Source organism: Scardinius erythrophthalmus (genome assembly GCF_964197995.2).
Source record: "Scardinius erythrophthalmus genome assembly, chromosome: 2".
NCBI classification, from domain to species: domain Eukaryota; kingdom Metazoa; phylum Chordata; class Actinopteri; order Cypriniformes; family Leuciscidae; genus Scardinius; species Scardinius erythrophthalmus.
Genome location: NC_138222.1, coordinates 52,271,872 through 52,295,804, shown reverse-complemented (window position 1 = coordinate 52,295,804; position 23,933 = coordinate 52,271,872). Strand labels below are relative to the sequence as shown.

The 23,933-nt window shown below is 37.0% G+C and overlaps 1 protein-coding gene across 1 annotated transcript in view; it reads right to left on the bottom strand.

Annotated features, from left to right (window-relative positions):
- Nucleotides 1–23,933, bottom strand: part of igf1rb (insulin-like growth factor 1b receptor) — an 87,790-nt gene that overhangs the window by 6,483 nt on the left and 57,374 nt on the right. Inside the window, exons 6-20 of the mRNA XM_081358725.1 lie at nucleotides 21,973–22,181; nucleotides 21,747–21,873; nucleotides 21,391–21,644; nucleotides 19,863–20,030; nucleotides 19,274–19,478; nucleotides 14,603–14,883; nucleotides 14,377–14,510; nucleotides 13,344–13,509; nucleotides 13,136–13,235; nucleotides 12,847–12,917; nucleotides 12,517–12,746; nucleotides 12,289–12,396; nucleotides 11,196–11,355; nucleotides 10,081–10,210; nucleotides 3,185–3,319 (exon numbers count right to left, since the gene is read on the bottom strand). Of these exons, the coding sequence (XP_081214851.1) occupies nucleotides 3,185–3,319; nucleotides 10,081–10,210; nucleotides 11,196–11,355; nucleotides 12,289–12,396; nucleotides 12,517–12,746; nucleotides 12,847–12,917; nucleotides 13,136–13,235; nucleotides 13,344–13,509; nucleotides 14,377–14,510; nucleotides 14,603–14,883; nucleotides 19,274–19,478; nucleotides 19,863–20,030; nucleotides 21,391–21,644; nucleotides 21,747–21,873; nucleotides 21,973–22,181 (2,478 nt within the window). The remainder of the gene's footprint in view (nucleotides 1–3,184; nucleotides 3,320–10,080; nucleotides 10,211–11,195; nucleotides 11,356–12,288; nucleotides 12,397–12,516; nucleotides 12,747–12,846; nucleotides 12,918–13,135; nucleotides 13,236–13,343; nucleotides 13,510–14,376; nucleotides 14,511–14,602; nucleotides 14,884–19,273; nucleotides 19,479–19,862; nucleotides 20,031–21,390; nucleotides 21,645–21,746; nucleotides 21,874–21,972; nucleotides 22,182–23,933) is intronic.

Below are 23,933 nucleotides of genomic sequence, written 5' to 3'. Positions count from 1 at the left end.
TATAGATATAACATTTAAATTTAAATATATAACACAAGGCTGAAAAATATATTTTATAGATATTTCATTTTAGCTATATCACCATAGACTGTAAAAAAATATGGACGTAGTGTCCGTGACGTCACCCGTAGGTTTCTGGGTAGGGTTGCACCAGCCGTTCGTAAGTTCTTTCTTAAATTGGAACGTAAAGTCCACACTAGAGGCTTAGTAACTACTAGCTAGTTTGTAACTAACTCTGTACTTTATTCCGTTGCACCATTTGTTCGTAAGGCAGAACGTAGCTAGTAGGTCGTAAGCTCTCCGTAAAGTAATTCGTAGTCGCATAATATGACGTTTAGCCTCGGTTATCCAATAGCAGCCTTCAAACACGTGAGCAGATGTTGTGTTGAAATGCTGTGAATTTCAGTTTATCCTTCATTCTTTTGCCTCACGTTACTAACGGTAAAAATAAGTTTCCATTAATACGATACTTGATCATGAATAGCATAAGTGTTTTTATATGTAACATTCAGAAACTTTATTTGAAATGAAATGAATAAGGATCAATAAATAAATATTGATACAAAAAGCATAAGAAATTACGTTTATTGACTATGACTGATAGGCTATTTGACATGCACACCATGGACCGATGCACACAGCGACATGCTGTTTAGGATGGGTTTGTGTTAAAGATAGCCTCTAACAAAGTAATCTTTTCACATAATGTTCTCTCTCTTAAAATGTAAGCGAGTGTAAATGTCTGCATTATATATGTATTAAGAATTGAAGTCTGTCAGGTAAAAGAATAGCTTATTGATGCAGTTCAGTGTGTTTGATATTTTATTCCAGCCGTTACTCCTGATCGGAGGCTGCCGTAAATATTTAGTTTAAACGTAGAGTTACGCTTCAACTAAGTTTAATGGTGCAACGCAAAAATATTTAGAAGTGCGTAAGTCGTAACTTAGTGTCCATTTACGTCAAAACTAGGCTAAGTTATAACTTACGCACAGCTGGTGCAACCGGCCCCTGAAGAGCATTTTTGAAGCCTAAAGTGGGCGGAGCCGGCCGTCGCCATCTTGGCCTTGCGTCACTCCCGGATAACAGAAAATAGGCAAACAGGCGGGGCGTGAGTGGAGCTGAGGAGCCTGGCCATAGATATGAGCCTGGCTATCTGAAATCACCTAGCTCGACGTGATCGAGTTAGCTGATGATGTAAAGCCAATTAAACGTTCCTATTTTTGCCCTTCGAAATATTATAATAGTTAAAAGACATGGCTACAAGTGAGACTGTGTATTACTTCGAGAGTGTTTGTGTGTGACAGTGATTTATGTGCATACATGTCCGTCACTCTTTCATGGTCCGTCAGCGCGGCATCGCTCAAGTTCGTAGAGAGCTTATTCAGTCCATTTTAAATTCTGATGTTGGCCGTCTCTCAAATGGGTTAAACCGTTAAACCATATTGCCTTTGAAGTGCAAGTAAATGCGCTAGAAAATCCGCGCTCATTCATATGCATTTATTGCATGGACGGAGAAAGCGCCGACGCCTGCATGATTTCATCTGACGGTAACTTACATAAGCATATTATAATCCATCTGTTCCGTGAGAGCAGAACGAACGAGCATTTATTGACGTTTTAAATTTGAAAACTCCAAAAAGCAACGAAATTGTCAGACATCCATTAGTGCATGTTCACAGAGGAAAACAACTGAAATACAGCGCTGGTTGTTCTCTCGAACGATAACGACGGAATCCAAAGACGTGGGCTTTGTAACGTTACCCAAGTATTAAATTGTATGAAATAATAATCCCGAAAAAAAGCACAAACACTGCAGAGATGGCAAGTTCAGCAGCTAACATTTGCTGAGGTGAAGTGACGGCTAGTAACAGCAGACAAACGGCTAGCACTGACAGCGGCAATCCATCTGTCACTCAAGTGGCTTGGCCACACCCTTAAATTTAAATATTAATCAACTAAACGGACAAGTTATAAAATAATTCACCCCCCTCACAGTTGTTATGAAGGGCAAAATTAGCTGTATAGACCAAAGCCACATAGAGATCCAGGCTGTAAACATATTTTTTTCTGCTGTAAAGTTGGTAATTTTTACATGGGGGAGATACAGATTTGACTCACTTCTGCAGCCAGGCCAAGCGGCCAGTCGATGAACTGCAGTTTAACTCACTTCCGTGTTGGTTTCAAGAGAGAGACGGGGAGGTTGCCGCTTGTATATCACCCAAATTTAACAGATTAATTTGGTCATTTATTAGATTAAAAACACAAGATGTGGCTGACAAAAAAATGTTGGTGTTAAATGGCCAAATGGGAACGTAAGCCATCTCTGACATCCAAAACTAGCTTTCCATTGTTTGTACCACTTTCTTCCCAAAACACATATCTATCTACCAACTTTCCTGATATAATGTTCTATTATTAAAAATGTGGCATCCTTGTATAGCTCCGAGTGCTCGTATTTCACTGCCAGCTCTCACACTTTAGATAAAACACGGACTTGAAGCCAGATGCAACCTCACTCAAACCACGCCAAAGAAAACCCAGAGCTTGGAGGCTCACATAGATAAACAAATTATACTTAAATTTAGCGCACAGCACACACTGGAAGAGCATTAGACTTAGCAGTTTTAAAATCCAAAACAAATAATAGCCAAAGTCAAAAACTGTTACCACTGATTCTCAAGCTAATCTAGATTTTTTTGTCAATTCTTGTTTTCAGTTTTGTGACATTACCACCTGAATCAGGCAGTAGGTGGCAGACTTTCTACTTTTTAAAAGGATTGTTCACCCAAAAATGAAAATTCATCATCATCATCATCTATTTACCATCATGTCCTTCCAAACCTATATGAAAATTCATATTGCGCAATTTCAAAAGTGCCACAACAAGATGTTGCACCAGGTTTGACATCAATGAAACCTAACTAGGATAGAAAGAAAAGTGATATTGAATTTTGGTCTGTTTCTCACATAAAAATATAACATACATTAAAAAGACTTAGAATATAGTGCAAGAGTTATATGGATCACTTTCATGTTTTTGTCCTTTTTGGAGCTTGAGATCCTCTGATAACTGTCTGCTTAAAAAAACAGCATCAAGCTTTTTAAAATTATTGTGTTCCATTGAAGTCAAATAAACGCATAAAGTGAGTGAAAGATGATGAATTGAATGAATGAAGTGACTTACAGCATATCAGGGCAGTTGTCTGGTTTGTCCAGTAGTCCTCCCTCCATGACAAACCGCAGTACCTGCTCATTGGACATGCCCTGATAAGGTTGCTCAGCCAGGGTGGCTATTTCCCACAACACCACCCCAAAGGACCTGCAAGAAGAGAACAGACGAGAACAGTTAGAAAAGATCTACATTGATAGCGACTAGGGATTTCAGTTTACATAAATTCCCATAATCGGTCAATGTTTAAAGGGTTCGTTCACCCAAAAATGAAAATTCTGTCAGTAATTACTCCCCCCTCATGTCGTTCCAAACCCGTAAGACTTTCGTTCATCTTCGGAACACAAATAAAGATCTTTTTGATGATATAAACATTCATCAGCTCACACATCAGTTGTGGAAAATAGAAGCTCAACGATGTTGGCTTGACGTGCAAGAACCAATGAGGTTTGTTCTCATGTGTTACGCAGCACGTTTGAGTTTATGTTTATGTTAGCGTATCAATGTTTATACAGTGAGGAAAATAAGTATTTGAACACCCTGCTATTTTGCAAGTTCTCCCACTTAGAAATCATGGAGGTGTCTGAACTTGTCATCGTAGGTGCATGTCCACTGTGAGAGACATAATCTAAAAAAAAAAATCCAGAAATCACAATGTATGATTTTTTAACTATTTATTTGTGTGATACAGCTGCAAATAAGTATTCGAACACCTGAGAAAATCAATGTTAATATTTGGTACAGTAGCCTTTGTTTGCAATTACAGAGGTCAAACGTTTCCTGTAGTTTTTCACCAGGTTGGCACACACTGCAGGAGGGATTTTGGCCCACTCCTCCACACAGATCTTCTCTAGATCAGTCAGGTTTCTGGGCTGTCGCTGAGAAACACGGAGTTTGAGCTCCCTCCAAAGATTCTCTATTGGGTTTAGGTCTGGAGACTGGCTAGGCCACGCCAGAACCTTGATATGCTTCTTACAGAGCCACTCCTTGGTTATCCTGGCTGTGTGCTTCGGGTCATTGTCATGTTGGAAGACCCAGCCTCGACCCATCTTCAATGCTCTAACTGAGGGAAGGAGGTTGTTCCCCAAATCTAATCATCTAATTTAGGAGAATAAATGGAGTGGAGGTGGACATTTTAAAGGCAGACTAACAGGTATTTGAGGGTCAGAATTCTAGCTGATAGACAGGTGTTCAAATACGTATTTGCAGCTGTATCATACAAATAAATAGTTAAAAAATCATACATTGTGATTTCTGGATTTTTTTGTTTTTTAGATTATGTCTCTCACAGTGGACATGCACCTACGATGACAATTTCAGACCCCTCCATGATTTCTAAGTGGGAGAACTTGCAAAATAGCAGGGTGTTCAAATACTTATTTTCCTCACTGTATATGAATGAAAGACTAAAATCAATCTGTTCATTATGTAAAGGAATTGAGTAGAAATTTGGACTAAACCACTCAATTCATTAGTTTTACGACCTCTTTATGACATTTTTGAAGCATCAAAATGGTAGTTGTGTAGCTGTCAATAGAGGGACAGAAAGCTCTCAGATTTCATCACAAAGATCTTCATTTGTGTTCGAAGATTAATGAAAGTCTTACCGGTTTGGAACGACATGAGAGTGAGTAAATAATGACAGAATTTTATGGGTGAACTACCCTTTAAATTAACGATCAATTAATCGTTAACCTCTTGTATCCGAAGCGGTGAATAAAGGGAATATGACCATCTCTTAACAAGTGCTTTTAAATTTGCTGACATATTAGAAGTGATCAATTTCCACAGCGTGAAAAAATAAATGCTTTAAATTTGATCTGTAAAATCATTGTAGATTAACAGATAGACGTATCATATATTGTCGACTAGTAGAAAAAAAACAAGCATATTTGTTTCACAGAGACCAAACTACACCAAGTATTTGAAGTAGTATGAAAAAGTGAAGCACATTTAAACAGTATATATATGACGCTTTTGTGCCACATTTTTGTTTGTAACTTAGCAAAACAATTGTGAACCATATGATAGTAAATCACATATCTTCATTTAGAGCAGTTGATCTAGAACAAGCCCAAACACAACATAAGACAATGCGCAGATAGAATCGGGCATTTATATAGCGATATATGTACTACTGTACCCCCAAAGCGCTTTACAATCATATCAGGGGATCTCTCCTCAACCACCACCAGTGTGCAGCATCCACTTGGATGATACGACGGCAGCCACAGTACAACGGCACCAGTGCGCTCACCACACACCAGCTAAAGGTGGAGAGAGGAGAGAGAGTGATAGAGCCAATTCAATGTAAGGGGATTATTAGGAGGCCATGATTGGTAAGGGCCAATGGGTGGAATGTGGCCAGGACACCGGGGTTACACCACTTCTCTTTGCGAGAAATGCCATGGGATTTTTAATGACCACAGAGAGTCAGGACCTCGGTTTAACGTCTCATCTGAAGGACGGTGCTCTTTTGACAGTATAGTGTCCCCATCACTATACTGGGGTGTTAGGAGGACCCACACAGACCACAGGGTGAGCGCCCCCAGCTGGCCTCACTAACACCTCTTCCAGCAGCAACCTGGTTTTCTCAGGAGGTCTCCCATCCAGGTACTGACCAGGCTCAGCCCTGCTTAGCTTCAGTGGGCAATCAGTCTTGGGCTACAGGGTGATATGGCTACTGGCATAGTAGATCACAGAGTGACATGACATGCAGCTTGGCTTAAGCTATATGGCTTCCAATCCAGTGTTTTCCAACACCAACCAACGTCATTTGAAAACTCAATCAATGGATACTGGATCTCCGGTGTGGGGGGTGGGTATGGACGATATGTAGAGACCAATCGCACAACGTTTCCCAGCTAGAGCACACTTAGATTGGTTTGATTGCTCAGATTGACAGGTCTTAATTTACCATGCGCTACAGAATCACTCATAAAACCAAGATCTTCACTTGTTTATTCTATGTACTTTTATTGTGGGGTTTACACATGTAAGTAGTTCTTATGTTCAGCAAAATCACTCGTTTGGAGGGTCTTTTGGTTAATTATGTTTCAAAGTAAACGGCTAGCCTTACTAATCCATTGCATGGCTTGACATATATTTAGAATACATAACATGTTCATTTTCACTCATTTGTCTGCTGCACGTGTTTTGCGCCTGAGACACACACACCTCAAAAATACGCACTCTAATTATGACCAGATACGTTTTATCGATTAAATTATTATCGACAATTAATCGATCATCGATTAATCGTTAGCATACCTAAGTGTTCAAGCGCCTTCAAGTTACTGATTTTCTGTTTAATATCGGAGTAAGTTCAGTTGAAAGCTGCTCGCTCGTAAAAAGAACGTTTTTTTTCAAGAAATATCAATATTTTTACTGAGAATGAGAGATGTGTGTTATACTTACCTAAAACTTTCAAATGGGAGCAAGTTGTCATTATAATGAGTCAGCCGCTCTGACAAACGATATAATATAATGTGGTCTGTTGATAATAAAGCTATTAAAGCACATAACAAAAATACCTTCAGTCGTGCTTCACTCGAGTAATCTTTCTTTTGGTTCTTCTTATTCTTCTTATTTTTTTATAAGTGTTGTACATCTAAATTAGATACAAAAGTGATTCAAAGCTTGCAACAAATAAATATAGGCTGTTCCAAAAACCGAATGAGCTGCTTTGTGGTTTACAACTGCATAAATATTGGAAATGCTTTACATTAGGCAGCAACTCATAAAACACAACTATTGAATGAAATACATTTTAATTGCACTGAACTATCTGCAATCAATACTTCACAGTACTGAATAAAATGTTCCTTTGTAATCCACATTTCTCTCGCGCCGTTCACCATATTGGATTTATGCATTCTGGTGTTGCCTTTTACACAAAGCACAGATGTGACTACACACACTATAGCATTTCTCACCAGGCTTGACCAACACTGACTGCAATATAGCTGACGTTAACATGTTGCGAAGCACATTTAAATATTGAGTGAGAGATTTTTTTTATTTATTTCACACTTAATTAACTAGTGTCTCGGGCTGAAGCAGGGAAACACCCTGGATGGATGGAAATTAAATTAAACGGGAAAAAAAAGGATAAAAACTTGGATATTGTGCTAAATAAAATTTTTATTTTTATTTTGCTCATTGTAATGCATATGCAATGCAAGGAAATGTGATGCTGCATACCAATTCAGCTAAAGCAGAGCATATATTACAAGATTTAGAACAGAGCCTGAATACTAACACTTTTATTCCCAATAAGCAGAGGAAACTATAAGTAAGCCATTTTAGGTTTAATGCTCACCGGCTGACAATGGATGATAGAACAATGTCCAGGAAATCTGTCTGAAATGATTCATTATTTTAAAATGAGTCATCATTCATTATTTTGCACTTCCGTTTGGTGGCGTGAAAATGGGCCCTTTTTAAATTTCTGTTTTTTTTAGAAGTGGAAGTAGTTATAATTGGGTAAACTTCTTTAGTGGTGAATGGGAGACAACAAACGATAAAATGTTTTTGCATTTGTTCTGAAAGCAAAAGAAGAAAAAAAATCCGCAATAGCATTTCCACAACTTTCCAAAAGAGTGAAAAAATACAGAGAGATTGATTCCAGCAGTCAGAAGAAAGAATGATGTCAAATTTGCCGTCACTCCCTCAGCCGTAGTATTAGAAACACCACTTTACAATAAGGTTTCATTAGTTAAAATAAGTCAATGCGTTAACTAACATGAACTAACAATGAATAAAACATTTGTTACAGTATTTTTTAATCTTTGTTAATGTTAGTTAATAAAAATAGTCAATTCATTGTTTGTACATTTTAGTTAAAGGCACAATATGTAACTTTTTTGCTTTAAAAATAGCAAAAATCACTATATGTGTTATATATTTTTTTTAGTTGTGTACTTACATTATCCCGACTGTTTCCAACAACTTTCAAACCAGGAGAAATTTGTAATTTAATTCGAGAAACGTCCCGTTTCTTTATTTCCGTTTTGTGCCAATGGCGTCATATCCGCGTTGTCCCTGGTTTCCGCTCGTGCTGCCATGGCAACCAGAGCTATGAACCAGAGCCGTCTGATAGTAACCAAAGCGACTGACGCGGACAACTTTGTAGTTCGCAATGTCTATTTGCACGCTGTTGTTGTTTCGTTCAAACATTATGGACCATGGCAAGCAGACTTTGGATAAAAAAAGGAGAACTAAAACGAGAATCAATATCAGCGCGGTGTTTTCGAGATGCCGAGAGCTCCCATAGATAGTATATAAACGAGAGCTCCACGTCCGAGACTTCGACCGCTCCTACATGTACTTTATTAAACAGGTGAGCACATTTACATAAAACTAATCAGTGTTTTATAGTTCAACAATGATAAAATGTCAGAATATGATCTGTATGTTATTCTAATGTTGATCTTGTTTACTGCTAGTCTCATACAGACAAACTAACACATAGCCTACATTTCAACACATTCAAATGCAGTTTAGTGTGCTAGTGTAATGTTAGACCAAGTGAAACAGCGCTGCGTTACCTCACAAGTTTAATTTGTCTAATAAACTGGCCTGTGAGTAGTAATTCTGCGTGTAGTTCGGTAGAATGAAATGTCCATATTCCTTTTATATCCGCGGGACTCGCGTCGCGTGTGGAGCTGATAGCTGTCTCTTAGCAATCCCGAACTGCTTCATATCACAGTCATGATAAAAACATCGATGTATTCAGTCATCCATAAACATTATTAGATCGGTCGGCTTGACGTTGACGACAAGATCCATAATTCTTAGCAAATGTTGCGTCATCAATCTACGCCTTTGTTATTGTAAATAGGTTAGCTACCCCTAGCGGTGAAAAATGCCATACTGTACGTTTAACCTTTTATTTTAATAATGAATTCGAAAATGTTGAAATTAACATTAATTTAGATTAATTAGTATTTTTCATTCTTAATTCATGTTACCTAAAGTAGTGAACTAATGAAACCTTATTGTAAAGTGTTACCAAAAACTTTACTAGATTTGCAACGTTGATAAGCGAGTCATCAGAGTCCGTGAAAAAGGTCCATTACACACATAACCTTTAAGATACAGCCATTATATTTAAATTCTGATCTTAACCACTGTCGCAGAATTTCTTTCACATGGTACATTTGTGATTACTGGTGAAACACTACTCCACTCCTATGTCTGATCCTTGTGTAAAGTTTACCAGACAGAAATTCATTATTATCAAGGCCTGTCGGTGACCCTGGTCAGACATGAAAGGTGAACTGTTAGGGCAGACTCTCCAAACACCTGGAAGGATACTTGAGAACATTGTAATTAAGTTCAAATCTCTTCCTGAACAGGGAGTGCTTGATTCTGATCCTTAACAAAAGATTTAAGTGTGAACCTCCCAGCGAGTCCAAAGAGCTACTTATGACATGGGAGGACGACTCGACCAAAGATTCCTTGAGACTCTGGAATGCCACACATATCAGCCACAGCTGTTGTAGTTTCCGGAAAAGCGCGGTCTAGACTCCCCGAGGTTTTCTTTGAAAGTTTGTTAAATGAGACTAGCATATGAGGGAAATGTTTCTAGCTCATATGAGGGCTGATGAGGCTTGATTGCCAGCTTCATTTGAAATATATGGAAAGATGTTTCTCCTCATTGCCTACCGCATTAACGTATGCACTATGTAATGGAAAATGTGTGTTGAGCTGCGCAAGTGTGGTTTTCATTTCTCGTTTAGCTAGCGGAGGAACTGTAATGGACACAGATGTCGTTCCACAGCCACGGTGACTAGACTGATGCACCCCGCTATGTTGTGCACTATACGTCTCAGATGATTTCTCGATGTGTTTTTAACATAATTTAAACATGCACACACTGATTGTCTGTATAATACATAAAAGCTTACCAGACATCAGACATTGTGGTAAACACTCCATCTTTGAGGGACTCCGGGGACATCCAGCGCACAGGCAGTAGTCCCTTGCCTCCTTTTCTGTAGTAATCTGTCTCATAAATGTCCCGCGTCATGCCAAAGTCTACAGATTGAGGATAAATGAAGTGAAATTACTAAGGTTCTATAGTTTTCCTGGAGATTTAGCCAAACAAAATGAAGAACATTTAGAGCATTTTCAGCGACTCATTATTTATTCATAATGGAATAATAAAACTGGCGATTCAGGGATACTATAACTAAAAGCTAAAATAAATATTTTTCAGGTTACAAATGAATCTATAGGCATAATGAATGCAATATAGCAATGTAACGGTTATAAAATTGAAAGTATGAAAGTATTTAGAGCTACAGTGCATGATAGTTAAGTAATACAAATCATAAAGTAGCTATGTAATGGAAGTAGCAACAGATCCTATTGCAGGTATTGCAATGTACAACCAAGTGCAACGGATTATCAAAAATAATAAAAATGTAGGGCAGGGACTTAATTCAATAGGTTGTTGATTGGATAGAGGCAGATCTGAATATGAGTTTGCAGTCGACAAAGAAAGGGGTGCAGTTTTTTGTATAAAAAAATTATAAGGTGAACATTTTTAAAAAAAAAACTGGAACATGCATGGATGAATCATTTACAGTCAGATCAATAACATGTATTTATAAGATAGATTTCCATTTCATGCCAACTTTAAAAAAAAACAAAAAAACAATTAAACATTAAAAATCTATTATTAAATATCTGTATTATTTAGTATTTAATTTTGTTATGAAACAATGAGCAATAGTAGAAAATGTCAAAAGGTGTTAAATCTGAGGTGTAATTTGTCAATGCAATATTTTTCAATTTAATAACTGTGAAATGATCAATAATTATTGTGAAATGCCCCAGCTTAAGATAATTAAAATATGCTAAAACCCTCTCAGAGAAGCTGCGTCTCAAAATTCATTTTGCTACTAAAACATAATAAAGCTAAATGAAAAAAATCCATATTTTAATGAGTCTTAAATAGTCATTCATATTGCACATAGTTGAGAAAAGCAAATACATTTTTTCTCATTTCATCACATACCACCAATTTTGACTGCAAAATCCTCAGCCACCATGCAATTCCTTGCTGCCAAGTCTCTGTGAACAAACTTGTTGGCGTTGAGGTAAGCCATGCCATCCGCTATCTCTCCTGCCATCTGAATCATCTTCTTCAATGGTGGCAAAGGCAAGCTGGAGGTGTTCTGAGAAAGGACGAGGAAGAGGAGAATGACACTCTCAAGCTATGTTCCAAAACCCAGTGAGTCTTGCTGAAACTTTGCATCATGCAAATAAGTCTCAGCCTCAGACCGTTGGCTGAACGTCTGATGCATAAGCAACACAAAATGGGAAACACTTCAAAGTCGTCATCTGATAGGTTGAATTCTACAGGATTTACGGGAGATTTGTGTGTCACATTCTTTAATGGTCCGCCTGGAAACAAAAATGAGGTGAAGCCAAACCACCTCATGGAAGAAGAATGCAATCGTGTTTACAACGGAGACAAATGAGTGCTTTTCAGGATAAACTAAACGCTGGATTTTCAAAAAAATATGTGAAATTTGCAGTAAACTTGCACAGTGTTCTTGAATGAATAATTCATTAGATGCACGATCTGCTATCGTAGGAACATTGACATTACATTTTCACGGCCATAAGCATGACGCAGAACAAAACGAACTGTGATTGGTTGCTTTATATGTCGGTCAGATGTCCTCTTGGGCGATCCTTGGCCGATGAATGTGTGTATGCAGAATTGCTGCCTGCCAAGAACATTTCAAATCAGTCACTCTCGAGGTTACGTTTTTCATTAAGGATGAAGCCTTAGAAAGTAAGGTAAGCTAAGCTCACTAGGTTTGGGAATAGAGATCAAGCAACTGAATTGGAGGAGCTTATAGACTAGAGGCTGCATCCCAGGAGCGCACTGCAGTGAGCAGTCCATTTAGGGAAATACATTTGTGAATGGAAGATTAATTCTGATTATTGGAAATCGCTCAATTACGTATCATAATTCCACCACAATTCCAGGTGGCAGTCTTTAACTTGCTGGAATTCAGAACGGTTTGGAAAAAAATCAGTCTGATTAGCCAAATATTTGATCAACGATGTGAAGATGTCTCATGTGTTCCTGTATTCACCTCAGCGGATCGAAGCGAGCGTAGGTAACTCTTCAGATCTCCTCGTGTCATCAGCTCCATGATCACCAGTGTGGGCTGACCCTGCGAGACCACACCCAGTAGACGCACCTAAACCAATCACAAAAGACATCACAGGGTCCCAAGTCAACATTATTTAACACTTTTAAGGCTACTATACACCAATACTGCGAGTATAAGATGAGATTTATCATGAGTTCTTTGACTAACCACATGGTGACAATTGAATTCCTTCATCACAGAGGCTTCATTAAGGAACTCAATGCGTTCATGCAAGCTAGCCGATTCGTTGACCGTTTTGATGGCCACCCTGGTTTCCGGCTCATCTTTGACAACACCTTTCGCGATGCCCTCATACACCATACCAAAAGATCCTTGTCCAAGCTCTCGGCACATGGTGATTTTCTCTCGCTCCACTTCCCATTCATCCGGCACATACACTGCAAGCATTAATTACGATAGAAGTTAGTCACAAATATACTGAATATTTACAAAAAACTGTTTAAGTGGAGTCGATCCTGCCCTTGATTGAATACTCACTCTCTGCTGCGCTGAAGTACTCTGGGTTAACGGATGCGTAAAGGACTCCATTTCCAAGCCTGTCACTGTTTCTGTGGATTCCAGAAAGCACTTATTTAGCAAAAACAGCATGTAATAGAGAACAAGTGGTAAATATTCTCAAGTTTCTATATCACTTTTTTATATATATTACAAAATCTGGAATTCTCAGATAGGTACATTTCATCCAGAGGGTATGCTGTTAGAATCATTGCCTATGTTGTTAGAATCAATGAGAATTTGGAGAGTATAGATGTGTTAAAACTAGTACCGTTTCTTGTTCACCAAGATGAAAGCCACTGCAGCGAAGGCGGCGAAAATCAGGATGATCGGGATAATCATGAAGTACAGGAAGTGTTCATAATGTGTTTCTTGAGTGTGCAAGAAAAAAAAAAGTCAAAACTCAATAACGTGTCAATTTCTTTTTGAAATTCGTATACTTTTGGAATTGAAAGAGATGAAAATCATGGTAAACCTACGTTCAACCTGAATCACATAGAAAGCTATGGGTTGAGTCCACGACCCGTTTCCGGCGAGAGACGTAGCCCGCACACGGGCAGAATAGTTCCCAGGTCCCAAATTGGAGAGTTTTACCCCTTTGTGCTCCCTGTAGTGTTGACGGGATACACACTCATGCTTCTCAGGCTGTAAAAGGAAAAAATAAAACAAAAGATCAACACATAAATCAATGGTTGATAAATTAGTTAACAATAATTGCAAAAATGCAGGGGGGGGGGGGACCCTAACTGGGTCATTTTTTGTATGCAGGTTTATTCATTTAAGTAAATTTATTATAAATATATTGTTAAATATATTATTTTAAATAAAAATGTTAAAATATTATCAAATATTAGTCGGTAACTATAATAATTCAACTACATGTGCTTCTCTTAGGGAGGCTGATAGGCACGATGTGCAAAGTTTTTATCAGTATCATGATTGTCTAAAAACTTGCGATACTGATGTTGATCAATCCTCACATAATTATCATTTCATCCCCAGAAATTGAGAAAAAAGCCACTTAAATAAAGAAATCAGCAGCATTATTGTTGATTCTGGTCTTCATTCAAACTACTTAAAGACTTCATTAAACTAAGATTGAATGTGGAAATTTTTTTTTAATTGTAATTAAAATGAATTAATTGTGATTAATTACAGAAATATGTCAGATTAACTAGTAAATGTTTTGTAATCAATTGACAGCATATTGTTATACAATATTATATATATATATATAGGTGTGGTGGGGCATTAAATCAGCAATATGGTAAAATGTAACTGATTATAAGGCTAAATAAAAAATTTGCTTTTTAAAAATATTTATAATAATAATGTGCCAAACTACTTAAAGTAGATTTTTAATGAAGTCATTTAAGTACTAAAGTTTGTTTCAAAATATTATTGACATTTTTTGAAAGACTTGAATGTTAAAATCAAAATTTTGTTGGAGATTTTATAAAACCTTGCTTAAACACAAGGCACTGATTTTAGTGGTTAAAATGCAAGAGGCACCTCTGTCCCAAGACGATACTGAATCTCATACAGCAGGATCAGGCCGTTGGGTTTATGCGGTTCAGGCCACTTCAGGAACACCGAATCCTCCAGACCTTCCCAGGTCACTGAGCCAGGAATGTCATCGGCTCTTTCTACAAGAAAACGAAGAAACCAAAAGGTTTGTCATTGATGTTTTTGAATATAGTGCTTCACCACCAATTCCATGTACATGTCCTGATCTTACCTGCCGGTTTGGTGCGGGAAAAGACAAAGGTGGCCGCGCTGCAGTGTCGAACCTCTTCGTTGCAGGCGTGCACGTCGATGCGGTAAACGGTAAAGGGCTGCAGGCCACTGATGTCAGCAGTTCGCTCCTTCACCTTCCTCTCCAGAAAAGAAAATACCCGTCTAGGCGGCTCATCATCTGAGAAGTTTCCTTCAGTCAGGTTCCAGTTTCCTGACAGCAGAGTGTGGATGGAAGTTGTATTGGCCACGCCAAACAGATCTCGCTTTCGCCGGTCGGGAGGTCTGGAACGAGAAAGATGAGATATATTGGAGGAAACCGTAAAACTTCAAGCGCAACTTCTGCTGCTGCAGAAACTGATATATTTACAACTTTTATAGAAATGTTCATTTATTTAAAAAAGTATCTGCACAATTGAGCTCTGTTAACACCTCTGTTATTTCATATACAATAAAATGTACTATTTGAGCTGTAAAGTTGTCAAAATTCATCTTTTAGGCAGAATACCTTTAAGTAATATGTCCACACATGAAATGTTTAAGTTTTGTGGTTATACTTTTGAAACTGTATATGTTTTAATATTAATTACAGTGTAATGACTTTCGTCAGACTTCCTATGTAAGTGCATGTATATGTACAGTATCTATATGTACTGTATATGTGTTTGTTATCTGACAAACAAGTCAATATTTATGCATTTAATTAATATTATAATTAATCTACCTTAAATTTTTATCTTGTATAAAAATGTATTTTTAACACAGATATACTATAGAAAGTAGAGGAAAGAAAGCACAAAGTTAACTTACACGCAATAAAAAGCACATAGTATAAAATCCATTTCCATTTATACATAAATCACCACTTTAATTAATATTGGTTTTAATTATTTTTCAGGATCTCTCCTTACATTATCAAAGCCTGGTCAACATATGATGATTATATAACTAAATTAGAAAAAAACAAGTTGTTGAACCTACAATAAAACAATGACTGAATTAGTTGATTAGTAGATTACTAGTGGATTAAGTTCAAATTTTCTGTGCTTATTGACACTTCAAGAGAAGCTTTTTCCTCAATACTGAGGAGACCATTTTTATCCCCATTTGTGAACGTGTGGGGTAACAACCACATGAGCAAGTTATTCTCGTCCATGCCAAAGCAATCACGTTTTCTGTCCTCAGATGATCTGGCAACGACTCCAACCCCCCTGAATCCTTTCACACACACTCACACACACCACAGCTGGTCTCCATTCCTCGGCCTGCTAACACTCACACACTGGAGCAGTTTGTCACTCAACTCTCAACAAGTTGCAAGTCCTTCCTCTGCCTGCTAGAAACACACATCCTAGCACCACAGATGGGTTGAGTTTGACAGAGCATGTGGCCAGAGAGACGTGATATGAAGCTATACATCTCTGTCTGTATCTGATGCACACTGGATATTCTGGCCCAAGCCCCGTCTTGCCTAATCGCTGGCCTATTGTCTATTGCATAATGCAATCTGTCAGTGAGTTGTTGTTTTTTTTTTGTGACAGAAAACACATTTATGTTACTTTTTTTTTTTTAGAAATGCTGTTCTTTTCAAATTTCTATTCATCAAAGGATCCTGAAAAAAATGCATCACGGTTTTCACAGAAATATTAAGCAGAACAACTGTTTTCAACATTGATAATAAGAAATCATCAAATCAGCGTATTAGAAATATTTCGGAAGGATCATGTGACACTGAAGACTGAAGTAATGATACTGAAAATTTAGCTTTGCCGTCACAAGAATAAATTATATTTTAAAATATATTAAAATAAAAAACTGTTACTTTAAATTGCAATATTTCACAATATTACAGCATCTTCTGTATTTTTGAACAAATAAATTCAGCCTTGGTTGGTGAGGAAAAGAGACTTTAAAAAACATATATATATTTTTTTTTTACTTTTGAACAGTACTGTACATATTAGTATATAAGCTGCATACACTACATCCTATTTTTAACTGTATTTTTTCCCTGAGGTTCACTTATAAGGTCAGACAAGGTTTCTGCATCGAAAGAAGCAATAATTTAGTTTTTGCAAAGTCAACATTCTCTTTCCAAAGAGTAAAGCATGCATTATAGCGTACAGTACATGTTCATAGTCAGTCCATGCTGAAATGTGCCGCTCAAACAGTTATTAGTAGCAGAATGCGATCATGCACATAAAAATAGTCAGTAAAAACACTGTTGTCTTCACGTTTGAAATAAAGCCAATTTTCCATCGCAAAAAAAAAAAAACTTGTCACATGACGTAACTCCCTCCATTAATTAACAGCACATTTAATTGATATGTACCATTCAAATATTTTGGAGTTGCTACAGCTTAAAAAGAAAAAAAGAAGAAAAGGAAAAAAAGTTTTTGAAAGAAGTCTCTTATGCTCATCAAAGCTGTATCTATCTGATCAAATATACAGTAAAAACAGTAATATTGTGAAATACTATTACAATTTAAAATAACTGTTTTCTATTAGAATATATTTTAAAATGAAATTTATTCCTGTGATGTCAAAGCTGAATTTACAATCAGCATCATTACTCCAGTCTTCAGTGTCACATGATCCTTCAGAAATCATTCTATGATGCTGATTTGCTCAAGAAAGTTCAAAAGAAAAGCATTTATTAGTAAACAATAAATATTTTTTATAATTTTCCTAAAAATACTGTCACTACTGATCAATTTAATGCATCCTTGATGGATAAACTATTCATTTATTTCCAAAAAACAACAACAACATGTAAACGGTAGTTACTTTAATGATGGAATGGATATTATGCAAAAGCCACTTATTTTTTATGGTCTCAAGCAATAAATAAAAAAAACTAATCCAAACAATTTAAAAATCCACATGGTTTGAGGTATCAAATAAAACCCCTAAACCTTATTATGACCACACAGCTTTTTAGAAAGTACCACTAAATATAGTACCAGCAGTGTTAGTTAGTATGCCATTCTGAACACTCCCCATCTCTAAACCAAGCGACTTTCCCTCGTAATCTCTGTCCCTTCTGTTCCCACATGCCCCTGAAACAGCTTTTTCATTCTCTCTCAATCTTCTTTCTGTAGCTCCCTCCGTGCAGAGCGGCATTCATTGATCTGTGTGCTCTCCGGCTGGAGGGGAACTTCCCTTTATTTCATTGGTATTCCAGATGGAATTACTGTGCATTTCCTGGCAGCAGAGCGGTTTGAGGGGGGAATGGCAAACTGAATGGATATGATTTCCTCTCCTTCTCGTTCCCCCTTCCTCTGGCTCTCTCCAAATCCTGAACTTCGAGGGAACTCGAGGCACTTCCCTCAATATCTCGGTTTTCAATAAAAACAGGTTGTGCTGGCCAGGGTACAGACATACTTCTCAGCTGCCTGACATAGTTCTGGCACCGTTGCTTTCGTCGACAGCCAAGCAATGACAAACACGCAGAGGAAAAAAAAAGTGGATCAGACAGAGCAGGATAATCCAGCCCTGAATCACGCAGGCCAGGATGGAGAATCAATGCCATTTTGATGTCCTGCATCGCCTGAAAGTCGAATTCAAAACTACATTGATTTTAATACAAGTCTGCTCAGGTATACAGCGATTTTGGCTCGCTCGGCAGGACACATGCGCCGCCCACCCCGATGATGGATGATAATAGGATACAGATGTCGGTCCTCATTTTAGCACATAACACTTAATGCGTTACACCTTTGAGATCAGAGAGAAAACGAGGCTTACATAGTCATTTACATTTGCTTTGCATGGTCTCCCGTGTTATTTGGATCCAGACCCAAGAGCCCGTACCACACAATTACCAACACCAGCGCCGGAGGGAAACAATTACTAAGGGAACGCTGAAAATGTTCCAAAACAACCTCTCAGACGAGAAACAAAGAGCCATTACAAACGCTAACATCCAGAGACATCAACAGTCCCTTTCAATCTTTATCTTTGAGATCACAAAAGGTTAACATGGATTTATTTACTATTACAGGTTTTAATTTCAAGTTAAATGGATGCTTTGTACCGGCTGACGCATCAAAACTTGAACGAGGATGAGGTCACATGTTTTTCGAGGCTTCAACTCTGACATTAACTTTAAAGTTCTTGCCAATTTAAGTATTAGTTAATGCTTATGTCATTACAAATAAATAGCATGAGAAATACAAAAGGAGACTCTTTTTAATCCTTTTCTGTTAAAATACAGTTTATAGCAAAATAAAAGTACCGTAAAAGTGGTTTTTATGGTCAGTGAGATTTTTTTTTATTTAATACTTTTATTCAGCAAGGACACATTAAATTGATCAAAAGTGACATTTACAATAGAAGTTGACCGATACGGTGATTATGATACTAAGTTAGTAATTCTGGCCGATAATCAGTTATAAGAAAACTCAAATGAAAATAACTGAAAAGTATTAGAAAATGAATTATAATAAATTGTATACCCCCCCCCCTTTTTTTACATCAATTATAGATTTACTGTAAAAAGAAAAAAAAGGAATGTCAGATGAAACCAGATATTTTACATTGTATTAATGATATATATATATTTATGATATAAATGTAGACTTGGTGAGCATATAAGACCTCTTTCAAAAAACATCTGAAGTACTATTTCTGGAAAAAGTAACAATCATATTTGTGATCAAACTCCTGGGTTTACCTGGGGGTGAATACGGCATTATGAAGGAAATTCTCAAAGGCTTTAGCGAGGTAGAGATCGTCCTCGATTTGCTTCAGATCCTTCTCTGTTTTAGGGCATTGACAACAGGGGACTTTGTCCCTCCCCCCTGTTTCAGGATTGGTGGGTTTGGTGTCTTCGGTTTCTGTCAAACCCGTGGCTGAAATCCTGACGGGGATCTTCAGTTCTGTCAGGAAACAACATAAACATGGTTACATTTTTCCTGCAGTGATCTGGTATCATTTCAATATGCTCAAAATGTCAATTCTGAAAGCCCCACAGAAAGAAAACAAATTAAATCAAAGTATGAGTAATAGTAGGCTTAGAGAGCAGCACTAACAATATACAGACAGAGTTGAATGGTTTGAATATGCTGCACATTATTTTATTATGACAAAGCTTCATACATTTTGGAGAGTTTTCAAATAGAATTTGATCTAGTTACCCTAGATGCGCCGACACTGGATGCTTCAGATGTTCTCAATAATATGTTTATCTGTTTCATGGTTAAAAGTTTGAATTGCTGTTGGGGAAAATGGTGCTCAGTTTGAGTGTGTAATTCAGACCAGACCTTTGGAGCAGTAGTTGTGCTGGTAGAGCTCATGGTCCTCGGCCTGCTGCTTCCAGCGGAGCAGGTAGTAGGTGTTGTTTCCATTCGGGGCCACAGGTGGAGACCACCGCACCACCAGCTTTGATGAAGAGTTAGAGTACGCACGAATGTCTACAGGCATTGAGGGTGCTGAAAAAATAAAAATAAAAATTAGCAAACAAATCATCCCTTCTGGGGGTTGAGCACACAACCATTGAGTTACTAGATTTTAAACCAGTAAGCTGCAACACCCTGCATGGAATAAGTTGACGCTGCTAAAAATCCTATTCCTAATCAGCATCTAAAGTATTGAAATGTTCTTTAAAACAAGATAAATTTACTTAAAAAGCAAAACTGCATAGTATCATTCAAAATTGTGGGCTCTGTACGATTTCATAAAAATATTTTAAAGCTCTGAATTTTCTGTATCATTACTCCAGTCTTCAGTGTCACATGATCCTTCAGAAATCATTCTAATATGACGATTTGCTGCTCAAGAAATGTTTATTATTATTTTTTTTTTCAGGATTCTTTGATGAATAGAAAGTTCAAAAGAACAGCATTTATTTGAAATATATATTTTTTAACAATTTAAAAGTCTTTACTTTAATAATTTAATACAATTAATCACATTAAATTTTGACTGCTTAATAAAAGTTAAGAAAAAAAAAATCTTACTGACCCCAAACATTTAAATAGTCGTGTATATATAGAGAGATAGAGATATATGTAGTATAAGTCTTTTATAGTATTTGCAAGTCTATTAACATAGTAACAAAACATGGCAATAGAACAAGACAAAGTTATTTCCACAATATACTTACCCCTTTTTACACTCATAAAACCACAGATCTATATTTGTACCTTCAACATTAATTTTAGCGAATCATATCAAAATATTCAAATTAAGCCAAAATGTCACATTCCAAATAATCAAAACCAAATCATAACATCAGAGCAAACACCCTTACTTAAATCAAAATCAATCAAAATGAGAGATTTGTGGCTTGTATTCTACAGTATGTCTGTTAGATCTGAGCCTAAAAGCTAGTGTACTCCTAAAGGCTGTAACACACCAAGCCGACTAGCAGTGACAAAAGCCAATTTGTGTTGTTGCCTTGCGTCGTCTGAATCTGGGCCAAAAAGCTGCACTTGAACACACCAAAAAGACTACAGCAGGCTGCCAACTAGCATGTGTGTGTAAGGAAATAACTGTCTATACCAGCAGGTATTAATAGTCTATATTCGTCATTCAAAAAGGTGTGTGGCTTGATATGCCACGGCCCTAAAAGAAACTTGCTGTTACAAAAAGAGAAATAACACTAGGAGGAATGTTAGTCGTGCAGTCATCTCATGGATTCTTTCAATTTCTTTTGCAACTTAATCGGGTAATAAATCTTTTTTAAAGGATGTTTTGAAATTTCAACAAAAAACAGGATAAGGGTACTGATTTCTGTGGAAAAAAATGACTTCAATTAAATTCATGATTGACCTGAATCTAGTTCATTACCTGATGGTTTAGTCCAAACATACACCACTTCACTCTTCGCCCCAAGATGCTGTCTGTCCTTGTCCCTGTCCTTGTCCTCCACAACTAACGTTACAGCTTTAACAAAGATGGCATACTGAGTCCAGGGCTTCAGCATGGACAGGGTAACACCCGGATTTTGGGTTTGGTCCTCCGGTAAGTCCACGTCAACCATGTTCCAGCTGTCTGATCCGCAACCGTCCTGACCATCAAACTCTGTAATGTTCTGGAAAGGCCTAAGAGAGAACATGACGGATATTTACAAAGCTGCTTAAACATTTGAATGGTATTGAGAAAGGCTGCTCAAAATATCTGAATAAAATGTCCACAAGACTTACGTATCTTTGTAGTATACAATAAAACTGACGAGGTCTCTGGAATCGGGGGGTCGATAAAGTTCCCATGTCAACTCGATCCTATTACTCTTCGTGCTATTCGATAAGAACTTAAGAATTTTACTCCCACCTGAGAAAACAAAAAGAAATTTACACATATAAAAATGGAAATTGAATATGCATAGAAAGTTTAAATGCATTCTATCAATTGAGAACAAATAATATTTACAGCTTGCACGGTCTCCATTGTTGCGGAAATCTCCTTCCAAAAACTTCTCCTTAATTCCTGTTTTCGACCACATTTTGCGGATCTCGGACATGCAGAGTTTGGGGTTCAGGCGGAAGTACAGTTTTCCAGCATTTATTGTGAGATTGTGCTGGGACCAGTCCCACAGAATTTGGAGATGCTGGTTATCCAAAGCAGCAAAGGCATACGTGCTGAAGACAACATAACAATAACAATGAATAAGCGACAAAACAGATAAAACAATTAAATATGCTTCATCTGGATACAGTACGCTACCTACACACTGTACAGTTTTAGGAGTGCAGGAAATTTAAAGGGTTAGTTCACCCTCAAGTTGTTCCAAACCTGTATGTGTTTCTTTCTTCTGTTGAACACAAAAGTAGATATTTTGAAGAAAGCTGGTAACCAGATGGTTGACGGTAGCCATGGACTTCCATAGTATTATTTTTTTACCATCAACTGTTTGATTAGCAACATTCTTTAAAATATCAGAACATTTAAAATAACAGAAGAAAGAAACTCATACAGGGTTTAAAAAAACTTTAGGGTTAGTGATGACAGAATTTTCATTTTTGGGTGAACTATCTCTTTAAATGCAGGACTAATGTTGTGTGTGTCTAAAACTCAGTTGATATAGTGACAATAATAGCTACACTTTTTATCAACATGCAGCAATAACAAGAAAAATAGCAACAGTTAACTAATTTGATATTAGTTATTTTTCAACTAAATATTAGTGACTAAGGCGTATAAAGGCGTATTATCATCTGACAACAGAGATGCCAAATTAAGATGGTTCTTTCAGGGTTTCCACAACTTTTTTTACCAATGCATTTCAATGAAATTTCCATGAATTTCCAAGACATTCTAAATTATTGCTCAGCTTTAAAATGTTTTATAGGCTAGAAATTGCTTTCAATCTCAAACAAATTCGATCTATAAAACTATTCATTTTTCAAATTTTCAATGGGATAGTTCATACAAAAATCAGTCATCATTTAACTCAAGTTTCAAAACAATTTTTTATTTTGGGGTGAACTATCCCTTTAAGTCTAAAAAAATAATAATTTGATATAGATTGTACTTGCACAAAGCAATTTCTAGTCTATGAAATGTTTTAGAGCTGAGCACTAGAAACAGACTACATTTTATATAACTCACAATTTACAAATTCCCTGATATTTTCCCATTATCGTTAGATTATTCTTTTTTTATTCTTTTTTTTTTACTAAAGTTGTTTTTAGATTATTTCATGGCTTTTCCAGTCCTAGTAGTCACAATTTCCAAATTCCCTAAAACTTTCACATTTTTAATGATTATGGAAACGGTGTCCTTTAAAACAGTGTTTTTTCTCTGGACTGAAAGTTTACTCATTAACCACAAGGTTGGTGTATAAAACTACAGTGGCGAGAGACACGATGGTGTCAAAACTTGTGAATCATTAGTCAATGCACATACCTCCATCTAGTCTGGTTATGCACACACTATGTAGATTTAAAGAAAAATGCAGATATCACTACGTGAAACTTTGAGGAGTGGATTCAGATGATTGTCACTTCCATAAACACCCAAACTCTGTGTGTATGTTGCTGCAGGGCCTTGTGGCCATTACTTTACAGGACATATAAGCTGATGATTCACCCGAATTGACGTAAATGATCATAAAAGATAAACAGCATCAGTAAAAGCTAGCTTTGGAATGTAAGCACTTCATGTGCATTAAAAGCAACACACTTGAAAGCTTTAGTCTGACGCATGTTTTGCCACTTTTGCAAGTGGCACACTGACATGCTTATATTTATCAGTCAAGTCAATATAATACAAATGCTCTATTTGCTGCATTTATCAAACAGGTATATTACTGTTCTGACGTTTGTTTGATGGTTCATGCTTAAGGGAATGGTAAAGGAACAGACTTTTAAATGTTAAATGTGGATGGAGGG